The sequence below is a fragment of the Urocitellus parryii genome, chromosome 1 (genome assembly GCF_045843805.1).
Source record: "Urocitellus parryii isolate mUroPar1 chromosome 1, mUroPar1.hap1, whole genome shotgun sequence".
Lineage (NCBI taxonomy): Eukaryota > Metazoa > Chordata > Mammalia > Rodentia > Sciuridae > Urocitellus > Urocitellus parryii.
The window spans coordinates 73313624-73331203 of NC_135531.1; the positions used below are offsets into that span (position 1 = coordinate 73313624).

The window sequence follows — 17580 nt, forward strand, 5'->3', positions numbered from 1 at the left end:
GCCAAACTATTGTCAATCTATGACCATTAGTCAAATTGAGTTGAAAAAATATTAACACTTTAATGATTTTACTTCATAGTTTTAGTCATATAGGAAGGAATCTGGTTCAATGCCTGTGAGTGCATAGTTTAATGATAAGTTAATCATTAATTTATAATATTTCACCTAAGTTTGTCAGAATTATTAATGTTTATTTTTAATCTGCATTAAACCTTCACATTTAGAATAAATGTATATAAGTGACCTTATTTTGAAAAAACAATTTTTTTTTTACTGAGCATTGAACCCAGGGGTGCTTAACCACTGAGCAACATCCCGAGCCCCCCCTTTTTAACATATATTTAGAGACAGGATCTCAATGAATTGCTAAGTGCCTCCCTAAGTTTCTGAGGCTGGCTTTGAACTCACAATTCTCTTGCCTCAGCCTCCCCAGTTGCCAGTGGGATTACAGACATGCACCACTGAGCCTCATGTGAAAATTTATTTTATTTTTGTATAATATCTTTTTAATGCCATTATAGTAAAGGTGGATTATATTTTAGAGTAGCTAAAGGAAAAAAAATATGGGTAAACAATTTACATAACCTCTCTAAGCCTAGGTTTTCTTATCTGATAAATTAGCTTGTAATAACAGTAGCTCTCTGAGAACTGTGGAAAGATTAAAGAATTCATACATGGAAACAGCTTACAATGCTGCCTGGCACAAACTAAACACTCTATTCTCAAATTATCAGTTAAATTAATTGTTGGGCTAAAATATCAGAGACTTCGAAACTTCACTTTCACAATGTAATTTAGACCTTTTTTACAGAAGAGACTCAGTTTGACACAGTGGAAAGAAGGCTGACTTTGAATGAAGCAGACACTAACCAGCTGCTAAGCCTTGGCAAGCTGGATAATCTCTAACCTCTTTATTAAAGTACATGCACGACTCATAGCAGGCTTCCTAACTGAGGGCCTTGATTCTTTTTCAAGCTTCCATTTTCTCTAACAGGAAAGCATAGAGTGCACAGTGGGAATCTAGTAACAAAATATTTTGCTTATTTTGTTTTAAAGCAAGCAACTCCCAAATTCACGTTTTGGCCATGGAAGTTGAGTTATCCTTCTGTTTGCCCTTCATATAAGACCGCTCAGTGGAATTATCAAAATCATTTTCCATTTCCTTAAGACCACAGGGTCATGTTTACTTTAAGAAAGACTGAGGGGCTGGGGTTGTGGCTCAGTGGTGGAGTGCTTGCCTGGCATGTGTGGGGCATTGGGTTCGATTCTCAGCACCACATATAAATGAATGAATAAAATAAATGTCCATCAACAACTAAAGAAGAAAAAAAGAAAAGAAAAAGAAAGATTGACAGTGAGAGTTTTAAAATCTTGTACCATCTTTATTTCACTAGTTGTTTTCTTTTCATTCTTTTTTTTCTGTTTTAATTTGCTTTCATTTTAGAGATAGCACATACTAGTGATAGAAAACAAACACTTCAGAGAAATATAAAATAAAATATATCTCTTTCTTGCTATCTGGCACAGTCTCCATTTTCTGTTCTACTCTCAATGCCACACCCAAAGCTAAACATTGCTAATGGTTTCCTGTGTATACCTCCAGGAATATTCTATGGATAGACAAATCTTTATAAATATATAAACAAGTACACATGAGTGTCCATTTCTGTGTGTGTATATTTCTGTTAATGCATTTATATATGTGTGTAAATTTGGACATCTTTAAATTCCCTATGTACAGCTGTACATTTTTCCTGTGCTATAATATGGATTACCATTCTATGATTACTTTTTTGGTCTCTGATTCATAAAATTCTTGCTATTACCAGTTATTGTTTGCTATTGTGGATAATGTTTTCTTGAACATTTTTGCACTATGAATATTTGTTTACTTCGGGAGTACCCATAGAATAAACTTCTAGACATGCCATTGCTGTTGTTTACATGAAAGATACTCCCAGTTGGACTGCTAGATCATGAGTTAAGCCAAGAAGGAAAATAAATTGCAAGTAAATTGTTTGAGATATTCATTTACAATGGCAGTAACCAGAAATGTAATTTTGCCTGTGTTTTCATTTGGCCCAATTTAATGATCACTTCCTATCATAACTTTAACTCACTATATGGCAATGTGCTCCAATTATGAAAAATACTCAAATCTTGTATTATCCTTGCAGTCTGTGCATCTCATGCCTAGAGACACAGTTTAATCCAAATGTAATGTTTTATTTCGAAACTAAAGCTCATTTGAAAAATGTATTTTTAAATGGTAGAGTAAGGTTGGAAATTACAACTGTACTTGAGCATTTATTCACATCTTCTGCCTTAATTTTTTCACATAACCAGTTTATGAATAAGCAAATATGCAGGTTATTTATTCCTTAATAGAAAGGCTACTTAGTGCCAGAGCATAACAACAGGAAAGGAAATGCTAAAATTATCCCTGTTTTTCCTTTGTCATTGATTTAATTTGAAGGGACATCAGAAGTATTAAGGACAACAGACTGGTAATTACTGAGATAAAAATGACATACCCAGGAAATACTGAATTCTCCAATCCTCAAAAAGCCTTGCAATTTATTTCATGCAATAAATATTAAGAAGGAGGGAGGAAAACTGGGGCAAGGACATGTGGTAACATTTATTAGAGTCTCATCTGAAATGGATGATTAAAAACACATGGTAATGAAGAGATTAATAACATCTATCATCTCTGACTAAATTTTGATGCTATCAGTCAGTTCAGGGATTCTAGTGAAACGATTAATAACCAAATATTAAAGAACTTCCTGGATACCAATCTTTTACCAATCCACACTCCATGAAAATTTAGGGAATTTAATTAACCTATTTTTGTTATCCATATATTTTATTGGTGAATTATTCATTATAGATGGTAGTGTGATTCATTGTTACATGTTACATGTACATGATATGACAATATAATATGGTCAGTATAGTTCCCCAGTATTTCCCCTTTACCCTCCCTCCTCCCTCTCCTGTCCCCTTCCTCTACTCTACTGATCTTTTGATTTCATGAGACACCCCACGCACTTTTTTTTTTTTTACTTTTTTCTTCTTTAATTTCCACATTTGAGAGAAAACACATTACCTTGACTTTTGGAGTTTGCCTTTTTTCCACTTAACATAATGCTCTCAAGTTCCTTTCATTTTCCTTCCTGAAAATAACGTAATTTCATTCTTCTTTATGGCTCAATAAAACTCCACACATGCACCACATTTTCTTTACCCACTTATCCATTGACACACACCTAAACTGGTTCTATAATTTGGCTTAATAATATGTTAAATTATATGAAGATTATATAAATAAATTAATGAATCTTTATTTATGAGACTTATGAGAGCATAACTACAACCTGTGATAATCAAAACATTTAACAAGGTATGTCTTATTTTCCTCTGTAGATACTTGGAAAATGGTAGTTATTGGTAAAATTTTGTTTTGTTACCAGGTGTGGTGGCGCATTACTGTAATCCTAGAAAGTTGGAAGGCTGAGGCAGGATCTCAGGTTCAAGGACAGCCTCAGCAACAGAGTGAGGCCCTAAGCAACTTAGCAAGACCCTATCTGAAAATAAGAAATAAAAAGGGCTGGGGGTGCAGCTCAGTGATAAGGCTTAACTGGGTTAATTCCCACTACCGAAAATAAATAAACAATAAAAAAGAAATAAGAATAGAAATAGATATGTCTATGTAGGAATGTTAGTAAACATGCTTACACACCACAATCTTACTTCATTCATATTCATATTTGACCTAAATCATATCTGGGTGTTTAAGTTGGTGGTTTGCATTTTAAACAGAATCAGTTTAAATTCTAATAGCCCCAATTGCTAATTCTGAGGAATGTACTTTTCCCATCTCCAGTTTCCTTCTGTGTAAACAGAAATGAGCAAATAAAATATAGGAGATAAATTGTCTGGATTAAATGAGATGTAGCTTAATGTGAGGTATATACACATTCTTTCTGGAACAAGCACATTCTTTTATATATGAATAAATTCAGAACTATACCAACATCAAATGGTAAATACTCAAAATAGATTGTGTACATTTTCATTTACTTGATGTTTTTCAATGAAGATTACATGCAAAGTATTTTACTAGATAACTACAAAATTTAATTTTGTATGATAGATATAAAAAATTATCTGCCATACCTCACAGTTATGTTTCATCCATTTATATTCTACAGCCTTTGTCAATTTTCTTTAAATGTTGGTACACAATGAACAGGGAATGAGAAGTAGTTATCCTCTACGTATAGTCATATCAAGAAAATACACCCCACTCTCATATAAACTAGGGATTGGGAAGTGATAAGGACAAGAAAATAAACTCACATGCACATGGTAATATTGTGAATGTCTATGTGAATTTCCATGGAAATTAATCATAGATTTAAAATCAGTCTTCACAGGGTACTTTTGATAGTGTTTTACTTCCTAGTTCTATAACTAAGTAGGAGAAAAAGGTATGATTTTATCTCACTGCGTTGGTTTTCTCATCTCTAAATAAGAGGTCATGGTCAGATGATCTAAAAGGCCTGTGCTCCTGCCAAAATTTGTTGTCTGTGTAACCATGCCATTAATATTTTTACTTAAGGAATCATTATTTCTATAATAATTCAACCATTGTGTCAGGAAGTTATTAATAACTTTCAGTTTAACCTCTCCTTTTACCAGAGTATGAAATTAAAACCCATGAGAGCAAATAATATTGGCAAAAAAACATACACTTTATTCATCCAGGACCATGTCAAAGATCCAAAGCAATTTTCTAATCATCATGTTTTTTTCAAAATTTTATAATTTAAAAATATCATTGTTTATATTATTTATTTTCACCTGGAAGATTATCTTGGGGGAAACTTTGCAAATTCTTTTTCTATATTTCTGTAGATTCTGTTTATAATATGAAGTTTTCAAAAATATAATTTCATAAGGTTCTTTACACTTATTCACATTTGCTTTTAGTTAAGTTCTCCTAAGCACAGTCACTCAGGTAATCTTCATATCCTGGTAATGGTGGTAAATATGCAAAATCAAGTGCATCATCCTTTACTGGTGAGCAATAATAAAAATAAGAGGGTTGCGGGGGCTGGGGTTGTGGCTCAGTGATAGAGCACTTGCCTAGCATGTGTGAGGCACTGGGTTCAATCCCTAGCACCATAAAAATAGAAAGAAACAAAACAAAGGTATTGTGTCCATATACAACTAAAAAATATATTTAAAAAAGATGATGGTAGTTCAGTTATGCCAAGTTGGTAGTAAGGATGTGGTAAACTACTAATATTACTAATTTTTTTAAACTGCAAAGTATTTTTTCTATTGTCTCTTTCTAAGTGGCCAATTTGATGGTGTATAATGCTGATGATATTTTTGAATCTATTAGGACTTGTTTTCAGAGACAACATCACATCAATTTGAACAATCTTAGTGGTAGGAAACTTGGTATTCTGAGTGTGTGCAAATTATAGAAACAGTCAAGTCAGATTAAAGTAGCTGGTTAAATTTGATATAACGCTTTGCTTAAAATCCTACTAATTTTAAATTGATTCATTATATAAAAATTGAGACATTTGTAAAGTGTCTGCTTTTACACAGATGGACATTCTTCAGTTAGGCCCTCCAGCAACTGTCTGACCTTTACCATCTTGAGATGGCTCAGAACATGTTTCTTTTTTTTCTTAATTGGTACATTATAATTATATATAATAATGGGATTTATTGCTACATATTTGTATATACACAATATAACAACATAGTTTGTTCATTTTTGTTACCCATCATCATATTGTGTTTCTAAAGACATTTTTAAAGCTTACAGATAGAAATGTAGAGACTTAGATATCGAAATATTTATCTTACACTTAGTCTTTAGCAAGAAAATCATAAGACAGACAAGCCATGCTCAAGCTAGCATGAGGCATGTTTGAGTGATAGTGACACCATTTAATTGCATGCTGTTAGTTCCAGCATTGGTTAAAAGCTCACAAACACTAAGACATGCAAATCACCTATATATTTTTATATGCATACATTTATTTATTTATTCATTTATTTATTTATTTTTTTGCATTGTAGCTTTTTATTTTTTTTATTGGTTATTCAAAACATTACAAAGATTGCATAATCACATCAGTTACACATATTTATACACACACACACACACACACACACACACATACACGTATCTGCCAGCATGAAATTGCTGTGTAAACATATTGATCTCTTGATACTCTTAAGTTAGATTACAAAGAAGGAGCCATGATTTTAGGGACTGAGGATAGTCAAATGTTCTATTATCTTCTGTTGTTTAAACAATATCAATAATTGGAGGTTTTAATTCCACTGCTTGAGGATAACAATACACACCTCAGTCAAGTTGTTTTGGAACATAAGTTGAGCCAATATAACCAAACATTGCAATGACAAAAGAGATAATACGTTTGTAGGATAACTTGTTGAACCCAAGAATTGTAAGTGCAGGTGGACCTCACATGGGACTATGAGCAAGGGAAAAGTTTTGTCTGCCCAAAATATTCTCTACAGTCACAGTTTCTTTTTTTTTTTTTTGGGGGGGGGGCGGAGCGGGTACCAGGGATTGAACTCGAGGGCACTTGGCCACTAAGTCACATCCCCAGCCCTATTTTGTATTTTATTTAGAGACAGGGTCTCACTGAGTTGCTTAGCGTCTCACTGTTGCTGAGGCTGGCTTTGAAATCACTATTCTCCTGTCTCAGCTTCCCAAGCCACTGGGATTACAGGCATGCACCATTGCGCCTGGCCCACTGTCTTTACTATGCTTGTGTCTGCCCCTCCAGTTCATGCGCCCTCTTATTTCAGTGGACCCACCTAGACTATCAAGGAATCAAGGAATTCATGATAGATGTGACCAAACTAGGTCAGCCTTCTCCCCCTAATCAAATCATCTGTGTCTAGGGAGCAGAGTCAGGGAGCATAGGAGCTGCTGAACCCACTCTGCCCTCCTCTAGGAAAGGAAGGTAGACAATGTTTAGAAAAGGGGAGCTCACGAGCTAGGTGTGTCCCAGCACATGCCTGCCTTACTGTATTTAAATAAAATTCAAGTAAGATTTGAAAGGAGTTAGTCAAAACAAATCTTATGTATAGACCACATAGTAATTCTAGAATAATTAAATATTGTTTTATTGCACAAGATTTGCATTCTGTAGCTTTAAAAATGACAAGTAATGGGAAATGCTGTTCTTGGAGTGTACCTCAGTGATTGGATTCTCTTAAGAAGGAATAGATAGGTAGGTAGATAAATAAACACACAAACACATATATATGCATGTATACCTATATGTATATTTTTTTCAAATTGTCAAAAGCTTGTGAGAGTTTGAAGCTTGTTTGGCTTAATCAAGTATTCAAGAATTTAGCAACACTACAGAAGTATTGCATATATAAATCTAACAAACAATTAATTTATCTCAATTTTGTCTGAGCCTATGGTAAAGGTCAGACAGTTGCCGAAAGGTCTAGTGATCCTGATGGATCTGATGTCCATCTGTGTAAAAGCAGACATTTTGCAAATGTCCCAATCTTCATCATGGTAAATCAATTTAGGAGTCATTTACCTCCTTCCAGTACTCTCCTTTCTGAGTCTTCCAGCTACTGCTCCATTGAGCACTGAGTCACGATGATTCATGGATACACACAAATATCTACTTAATAACCAGCACTTCTCTTTTGGAGATAGATTAATCAGTGATCCTTACATTGTGTGCAGTTTTATCCTCTAACTCGCAGTATTGATTACATCAGCATCAGACTATTGACACATCCCATTTACTTGGGTCCACATCCTTATGCTAAATGTGAAAAGAGGAAAAACACTTTTGAACCTTATAATTTTTTTTGAAAAGGAGTTAGAACAAATTTACATAAGCAGCAACTCAAAACATGCTTTATAATTATAGATATAAGCAGATGTACATAAAGATAAGAAGTGCTGACAGGAAATAAAAATCAGAGACAGAAATATCCAAGTAACCAAACATTTTTTTCCTTCACTAGTGTAGACTAATAGTAATCCCTCAAGGCCAATTTGGTCCAGATAGAATCTTCCCTGGAAGCCTCAGTTAACAGAATCTGAAAGCTTTCCCACAAACACTAGAAATATATTTTTCTCACAAAAGAAGGGTTTTTACTGTATAATTGCTTGCTTTTGATCTTAACCTATTTCTCTTTGATCACATATTAACAGCAGATTTGAGAGTGTACACATTTGTCAGGACTTTATATGTAATATCTCATTGTGCCGGGTTTCTGTTCACAACTAAATGGCTCAGAGGTCACTCCAGGTAAACTGGGCTAACTGGGCTGCGCAAAATAACCACACAAGAGACACAAATACCTTTTTCTTTGGGATCACTGTGATGGCTCCTCTGACCTTAAGGATCCACAGGAATAGAGAGCGAGCATGTGTTGACCCCTTTTATTGAGGAGAACCTATTAAAATGAGGCCAGGGGTCAGGTTTCAGGGGGCTGAGTCTATCTTCATGATGTCCATTGTCAGCAGGTTGACTGACACCTGGGTAGGCCATACCCAAGGGCACAGTAAGAGAAGGGGACACACACAAGGCACTTCCATGGAACATTCTATCCTAAACAGGGCAAGGGGTAATATTACAAAGGAACAGGTGAGTGCAGCTCTACCCATGGGGCTGTAGGAAGACCCGTGCTAAGACACAGTTACTCAAACCCTAGAAGAGCAAGGCAGTCTAGCAGCATGGGTGCCTGATGCCTCATTGCCCAGCAGGGGAGTTAACTCAGTCACATGTGAGGTTGGTCTCCCACATCATTGAATCTTTATAATAATCTTCTTGTACACATAACCGAGGCCCTAGAAACGTTGTTACTTGGGTTTATCCCCTTACTGTTATATGTATGTGTGTGTGCGCACACACACACACACACACACACACACCACATACATATGTGTGTGATTCATCTATATTCATGCTTTCTACCACATGAAATTGAGAAGGATGATTTATCCAGTGAATAGTTGTAAAATATGTCTATCATGACATTCAATGTCATTACTGTATTAACTCACAATTAAATACAAGAATTCCTTGTGGAAATAAAACACTAGAAGACAGAATATATAATTTCTAGATTTGGCTTTGATATAAACTAGGCATGGGCTTTGGGGCCAAAAATAATATCTGCAGGCCTCATTTTCCTTATTCCCATGTACCTAACCTCTCTCCACATCCCCTTCACTCTCCATGTGCTGTCCCCTTGTATATATTTTATTTTAATAAGAAATAACAGATATAAGTATAAGTTAAATATTGCCCTTAATTATTTGTTGCTCAGCTTGAAATCTAAGATTCAGGATAGTAAATACTTTCCCTGTCTCTTTCATTCCTGTATCCTCACTGGCTTGACTGATTTTTGAAATTTAGTAAGCACTCAAATGTTTGTCAAGTGAATTACAAAAAAGAGGTAGTGTAAACTGAGAAAGAGAAGCCACAAAATCTATTCCATTATTTTTCTCTCCCTGCAATCAATTTCTGTTTCCTATTCTCTGTCTCCCACTGGGACTCAGACTAGGGTCATTTTCACAATTATCCCCATTCAATGGAACAGTGTCTGGCCCTGCCATATGTTAGGCCCTCAAAGAATAAAAATTGTCAAAAAGCAACACAAATAATAATAAATGATGGTGAAGATGTTGGGGGGAAGTACACTGATGCAGTCATTGATGGGACTATGAATTAGTGCAACCCCTATGGAAAGCAATGTGAAGATTCCTCAGAATACTAGTAATGGAACCACCATATAACCCAGCCATCCCACTTCTCAGTATTTATTTATCCAGAAGAACTAAACTCAGCATACTGTAGTGATACAGGCATATCAATGTTTATGGCAGCACCATTCATAATAGTCAAATTATGGAATCAACCCAGATGTCTGTCAATAGAGGAATGGATATATACACAACGGAGTTTCACTCAACCAGAAAGAAGAATGAAATAATGGCACTTGCTGGTAAATTAATGGAAGTGAAGAATATGTAAAATATGTTAGACCCAAAAACTTAAAGGTTGAATGTTTTCTTTCATAAGTGGAAGCTAGAGCAAAATAGAGGAAAAGGGGAGGGAAAGATAGGATAATATAAAGAAAAGATTATTAATGTAGAAGAAGGAGAAGCAGAGTGGAGGGAAGGGTAAAGGGAGGCCATTCAGAATGAATTCTTTAAAAGACATGTTATGTGCATATATAAATATAACACAGAGAATTTTACTTTTATGTGTATGTAGAAAGTACCAATCAAAAATAAATAAATAAAGGAACAAAAGGAAGATCTGTAGAACAGAGGAGGGAGAATAAGGGAAGGAAGGAGAGGAAGAAAAGCCAAAGGAATGAGGATTAAAATCAAATTTCATGCAGGGGTGATTTTGTCAAAATAAACTCAACTCCTATGTGTAATTATAATGCTCTAATTTTTTTAAAAAGCCTAAAAACGTAGGGCCTTTTATTTCGTTATCAGCATGAATTGTTCACATGGGAAGCAAATTTGAATATCAGTGCACATTTCTTCTAGGACAGATTTACAGAACAGTCACAGAAGATTATAATTGAGATAAAAACAGAGCAAATTAAGAAAAATAAAAGATACATAAGTAAACTAAATATTTTCTTGTGTTCCTAGACTTTTGAAGTGTGATGAATTTCTTGGTTATATGAAAGAATGTATGTATGAACTAACTTTTTAAAAAAATCACATCAAAACAGTAATTATTATTAAGTACATCCTAGGCCTTTGCTGGTCCCTGACTCTTCACACTTAAGCCAAGTAAGTTTGTGAAATACCATTAAACCAGAACCTGTTCATTTTTTGTTTCCTTTCTTAGTCTGTGAATTTCTGGTACGTGCTTGTGATGAATGACGAACACACAGAGAGGAGGTATCTGCTGTTTTTCCTTCTGAGTTGGGGCCTTCCATCTTTTGTGGTGATTCTCCTCATAATTATTTTGAAGGGTGTCTATCATCAGAGCATGGCACAGATCTACGGACTCATTCACGGTGACCTGTAAGTACACTCAGGAGGGCACGTTGCCTTCTTAGCTTTTCTGTGCCGGTAGCTTTCCCAGCACGCTGTCTGAAGCGTGACTTCCTCTATGATTTCTTTAAATTAGAATCTATGGCCTCTCAGGTTCCTCTGATAGATGGAATTTTCTCAGGTGAGTTGGTATATCAAAAAGTTTACAGTAATTTATACTTTAGCATATTTAGTTTATTAGGTTGAGTCAAATGATCATGTCTAGCAAAATCAAGGCATGATGAAAATTTTGATAATCAGCAAAAAAAAATTTTTGGAGTATGGACATTATCTAGAGTGTGTTTTCAGGGGGAATTGAAGGTAGCAGGTATCATCAACCACAAGACCCCTAAATACCAAAAAAAGGTATCAAAAAGAATGCATTGTCTATATACTACATGAGGAGACAATGTCTTTCTCAGATGTTCCTATCAAAGTACCCTTGTAATCTTTGAAATCCAATGCTCCTTTACACACACATATGTGTGTTTGCTTTAACCCAGAATCAGGCATCTTATAGCTTTGAAGATTGTTTAGCCTCTCCTTTATTGATTCTGCATGCAGGGAAAAGCTAAAGCAAACGTTTGTAATAAAAAAGCTTAACCAGCTCCCTTAGTTTCATGGAAATAAAGGAAAAGTAACATTCTGAACAAGAAGGAAAAGTCTATCCATAATCGTATGAGGAAAGTATTACTTAATTATTTCATGGTGGATTGTGAAGATAAAACTCAATTAGTGGATGTGAAAAATGTTTAAAAGGTAAAATAGTATACAAGCAGAAGTCATTTCACTAGTGTGTCTGATCAGTCATATACTTAACAAATACCTCTTATTGATGTATGCACATGTATTTCACATTTAGGCAGTCACAGACACATACTCTACACAACATTCAGCCAAAGCCTAGCTATATAAAACACACATTTAAACTCGTGCTGATATGCTATTTTTAATCAATCTTTTTATTGAGATTCAAGAAGATTTTCTTATGCTGATTATAGTATTATAATGTATTTTATCCATACAAAATTCAAAAAACCTATAATCTTATAGAAAGAAATGATAGTGTATTTTCAAAATTATACTACTATTGACTATTCGCTTTCATTTAGATCTTGGGCTGTCAGGGTTAATTTTAGAAAATTGTGCATCATTCTTTGTTAAATACAAAGTAAATGTGAGGCAAGCCCTGGTGGCCAGCAGCCTATTCCTTCCATGAGTTTCATGAATTCTTTGGCAAAGCAGGGTCATTTGATGACAGTTTTATTTTTACATGTGTCCCCACCCTGCCTTGATAAATGAGACGAGATGGAAGTGATATTAACTCAGAGAAACTCTTGATGCTTCTGAAAGGATTGCTACAGGGAGTACTAAACAACCATACAAGAATGTCCAGATAACTTACTCTTAAAATATTTGCCGCCTTAAGCTTTTATAAGATGTTCTCTATGACCAACTAAATTATAATAAACAAAATGTAAAAAGATTTACATGAAATTCTATCTGGTTTTAATGTTATAGAATTATTAGACCCAAAGTGACTAGATTCTATATTATAGCTTACTTTTCTACTTAATTCATATAAAATACTCCTGTGAACTTATTTGTGATTCAAAGGATCCATATTTCTAATATCACTTCAATCTCAATATAAGGATATAAATTGGCACATTATTTGTATTAAAGTATTATTTACCTATATCATCATTTTAAAGCATGCCATTTCTCTAGAGGTAATGCTACGATTTATGCTTCTGTGATTTATCTAATAGCTCATCTTTTGTGCAGAGGTCACTTTGTAGGTATATTAAATTTCCCCATAGTGAAGAGATTTCTCTAAATCGCTAATGCATTAATATATGTAAGGTGTTATTATTTAAAAGTTTTTGTCAAATTTAATGCCGATCACATTTTTAAGAAGTCAGGAAGTGACCCTTCTTTTTGTATTAGCAGAACAAGACTGTAAGTCTGGTGTTATTTCTTCCTTAGTAATAAGACTACTCACAGGAAGCTAGCCAGGCCTAAGGTTTTCTTATAGAAAGACTTTTAGTTATATATTCATTTTCTTTAAAATATATACAACAATTCATCTTTCCTATTTCTGGTTCTTCGTTAATTTTGTAAGTTGTCTTTTTTCTATAAACTTTTCCATTTAACCTAACTAATCAAAATTTTTATGTTTTTATTAATACATTACAGTTCTACATAATAGTGGGGTTCATTTTCACATAATCATGAATTCATGGAATATAATTTGCTCATTTCAGTATGCAGTGCTTCCTTTTTCCCTCGTCTCCTCTCCTCTACTGGTTTTCCTTCTATTTTACTTTGATTGGTGGCTTATACTTATGTATAAAGGTGAAATTCACTATGGTATATTCACATATGTACATAACATAGTTTGGTCAATTCCATCTCATAGTTTCTCCGTTGTTTTTAAAGTTGTGTGATCTGTAGTGATATATTCTTTTTCATTCTTGATATTGATGATATGTATCTTCTCTCACTTTTTTCTCTCTTTCTTGATCAGTTTTTCTGGGATTGATCAATATTGTTCTTTCCCAAGATTAATTTTGAACCACGTAATATTGTCTATTATTTTTCTTTGACTCATGAGTTGCTTAGAAGTACATTATTTAATTTCCTATTTTTTATATATTTGAATTTTATTTATTTATTACATGTGTGTCTGGTTTGAGGAATATATATAGAAGTCAGGCTGTCAAAGTTGAGCTTGAATGATTATCAACTCCAAATTTCTAAATTAATCTCTCAAATAGCATGCTTGGCAGCACTAACTCAGCCCACATAACTTTAAGAACTTCTTGTGAATCATTCACAGATAATTTCTTAATCATTCTCAGAAGAATGTTTGTGAAAGAAATAGCCAGTGTGAACAACAGTTCTACCCTTCCTGGTGTTAATATTACTCCCCAATAAATAGTATTTCATTCTGATTCACCCCAAGGGAACAGAAAACATCTCTTTGTATGTACCTGAAGCAGCACTTTTGCTCTGAAAGAAGAATTTGCATGGAGTAGACCTGACTACATCAAAAATGTTTTCAAAGAACAAATAATTATGGCATATCATTTTAGGTTTTATGACGAAAGCATAGTTCTAGTCCTTAAGATGCTTGTAATATGTGAGAGCAATTCAAATAAAAAATTATGTGTCATCAATGACTACTGCCAGACTTGAAAGGCCCCGGATCCTGTGAAAGATGGTTGTGTTATTCTACACCATCAATTTTGGTTATTTCTTAATTAGTCCGTGTATTCTTTTATTATTTATTTATTAGTTCTAATCAGTTATACATGACAATAGAAAGCTCTTCAATTCATTGTACATAAAAGGAACAGAATTTTTTGCTTCTCTGGTTGTGCTTGAAGTAAAATCACACCATTCACACAATCATACATGTACCTCGGATAAGAATGAACGTCTCATTACACTATCTTTCCTACCCATTTGCCCCCTTCTCCCCTCCCCTTTGACCCATCCAAAGTTCCCCCATTTATCCCATGCACCACCCCATTTATGCATTAGCATCTACTTATCGGAGAAAACATTCAGCCCTTTTTTTTGAGACTGGCTTCTTTCACTTAGCATGATATTCTCCAACTCTATCCATTTACCTGAAAATACTATAATTTTATTATCTTTTAATGCTGAGTAATATTCCATTGTATATATGTATCACAGATTCTTTATCCATTCATCTATTCAAGGGCATCTATGTTGCTGCCACAGTTTAGCTATTGTGAGTTTTGCTGCTGTAAACTTTGAAGTGGCTGTGCTAGTATAGTATGCTGTTTTTAAGTCTTTAGGGTATAGACTAAGGAGTCGGATAGCTGGGTCAAATGGTGGTTCCATTCCAGGTTCTCTAAAGATTCTCCATATTGCTTTCCAGATTAGTTGCACCAATTTTCAGTCCCACCAGCAATGTATGAGTGTGCCTTTTCCCCCACATCCTCACCAACACTTATTATTGCTTACGTTCTTGATAACTGTCATTCTGACTGGAGTGAGATGAAATCTTAGAGTAGTTTTGATCTGCATTTCTCTAATTGCTAGAGATGTTGAACATTATTTCGTATATTTGTTGATCAACTTTATTTTTTCTTCTGAAAAGTACATGTTCAGCTCCTTAGCCCATTTATTGATTGAGCTGTTTTTTTTTTTTTTTTTTGGCATTGAGTTCTTTATATATCCTGGAGATTAATGCTCTATCTGACATGTGTGTGGTAAAGATTTGCTCCCAAAATGTAGGCTCTCTCTTCACCTCATTGATTGTTTCTTTTGCTGAGAAGAAGCTTTTCAGTTTGAATCCATCCCATTTATTGATTCTTGATTTTATTTCTTGTGCTTTACGAGTCTTGTTAAGGCAGCTGGGGCCTAATCTGACATGGTGAAGATTTGGGCCTACTTTTTCTTCTATTAGGCACAAGGTCTCTGATCTAATTCCTAGGTCCTTGATCCACTTTCAGTTGAGTTTTGTGCATTTTGAGGGATAGGGGTTTAGTTTCTTTTTTTTTTTTCTTTTTTTTGCATATGGATTTCCTATTTTCTCAGCACCATTTGTTGAAGAGGCTATCTTTTGTCCAATGTATGTTTTTGATGCTTTTGTCTAGTATGAGAAAACTGTATTTATGTGAGTTCATCTCTGTGTCTTCTATTCTATACCATTGGTCTACAAGTTTATTTTGGTGCCAATACCATGCCATTTTGATACTGTAACTTTGTAGTATGGTTTAACATCTGGTATTGTGATGCCTTCTGCTTCACTCTTCTTGCTAAGGATTGCTTCAGCTATTCTGGGTCTCTTATTTTTCCAAATGTGTTTCATTATTGTTTTTTCTATTTCTATAAGGAATAACATTGGGTTTTTAATTGGAATCACATTGAATCTGCATAGTGCTTTGGGTAGTATGGCCATTTTGACAATATTGATTTTGCCTATCTAAGAGCATGGGAGATCTTTTCTTCTTCTTCTTCTTCTTCCTCCTCCTCCTCCTCCTCCTCCTCCTCCTCCTCCTCCTCCTTCTTTTCTTCATTAATTTAGATCTTTCTATCTTCAGTTTCTTTCTTTAGCATTCTATAGTTTCATTGTACAGGTCTTTCACCTCTCTTGCTAGTTTGATTCCCAAGAACATTTTTTTGGGGGGAGGCTATTATGAATGGGGTAGTTTTTCTATTTTCTCTTTCAGAGGATTCATCACTGATGTATAGAAATGCATTTTATTTATGGGTATTGATTTTATATCCTGATACTTTGCTGAATTCATTCATTGAGTCTAAAAGTTTTCTGGTGGAATTTTTTTTGGATCCTCTAAGTATGGGATTATGTCATTGGCAGATAATGATAGTTTGAGTTTATCTTTTCCTATCTATATCCCTTTAATTTCTTTTATCTAATTGACCTGGCCTATGTTTTAAGAACTATGTTAAATAGAAATGGTGAAAGAGGGCACCCTGTCTTGTTCCCATTTTTGGAGGGAATGCTTTCAGTTTTTCTACATTTAGAATGATGTTGGCCTAGGGCTTAGCATAGATAGCTTTTACAATGTTTAGATGTGTTCCTGTTATCCCTAGTTTTTTAGAGTTTTGAACATGAAGGGGTGTGGTATTTTGTCAAATGCTTTTTCTGCATCTATTTTGATGATAATATGATTCTTATCTTTAAATGTAATTCATCACATCAGTAGACATATTGATTTCCATATGTTGAACCAACCTTGCATCCCTAGGATGAACCCCACTTGATCGTGGTACACTATCTTTTTGATATGTTTTTGTATTTGATTTGCCAGAATTTTATTGAGAACTTTTTTATCTGTGTTCATTAGAGATACTGGTCTGAACTTTTCTTTCTTTGATGTGTCTTTGTCCGGTTTTGAAATCAGAGTGATATTGGCCTCATAGAATGAGTTTGGAAGTTTTATTGGTATTAGTTATTCTTTAAAGGTATTGTAAAACTCAGCCATGTATCTGTCTGGTTCTGGGCTTTTCTTGGTTGGTAGGCTTCTGATGGCATCTTTTATTTCATTGTTTGAAATTGATCTGTTTAAATCGTGTATACCATCCTGATTCAGTTTGGGCAAATCATATTACTCTAGAAATTTTTTGATGCCTTCTATATTTTATTGGAGTAAAAATTTTTCAAAAGAATTTCTAATTATCTTCTCTATTTCTGAGTATCTGTTGTGATATTTCCTTTTTCATCATGGATGTTAGTATTTTGAGTTTTCTCTCTTTTTCTCTTCATTAGCATGTTTAAGGATTTATCAATTTTATTTATTTTTTCAAAGAACCAACTTTTTGTTTTGTCAATTTTTCAATTGTTTCTTGTTTCAATTTCATTTTTTTCACCCTAATTTTAGTTATTTCCTATTTTCTGCTTCTTTTGGTGTTGGTTTGTTCCTCTTTTTCTAGGGCTTTGAGATATAATGTCAGGCTGTTTATTTGTTGAC

General features: G+C 34.2%; 1 protein-coding gene across 1 annotated transcript in view; it reads left to right on the forward strand.

Moving 5' to 3' along the window:
• The window catches only part of Adgrv1 (adhesion G protein-coupled receptor V1), a 509007-nt gene that overhangs the window by 329951 nt on the left and 161476 nt on the right, over nt 1-17580 (forward strand). Inside the window, exon 85 of the mRNA XM_077795043.1 lies at nt 10920-11098. Coding sequence (XP_077651169.1) covers nt 10920-11098 — 179 coding nt within the window. The remainder of the gene's footprint in view (nt 1-10919; nt 11099-17580) is intronic.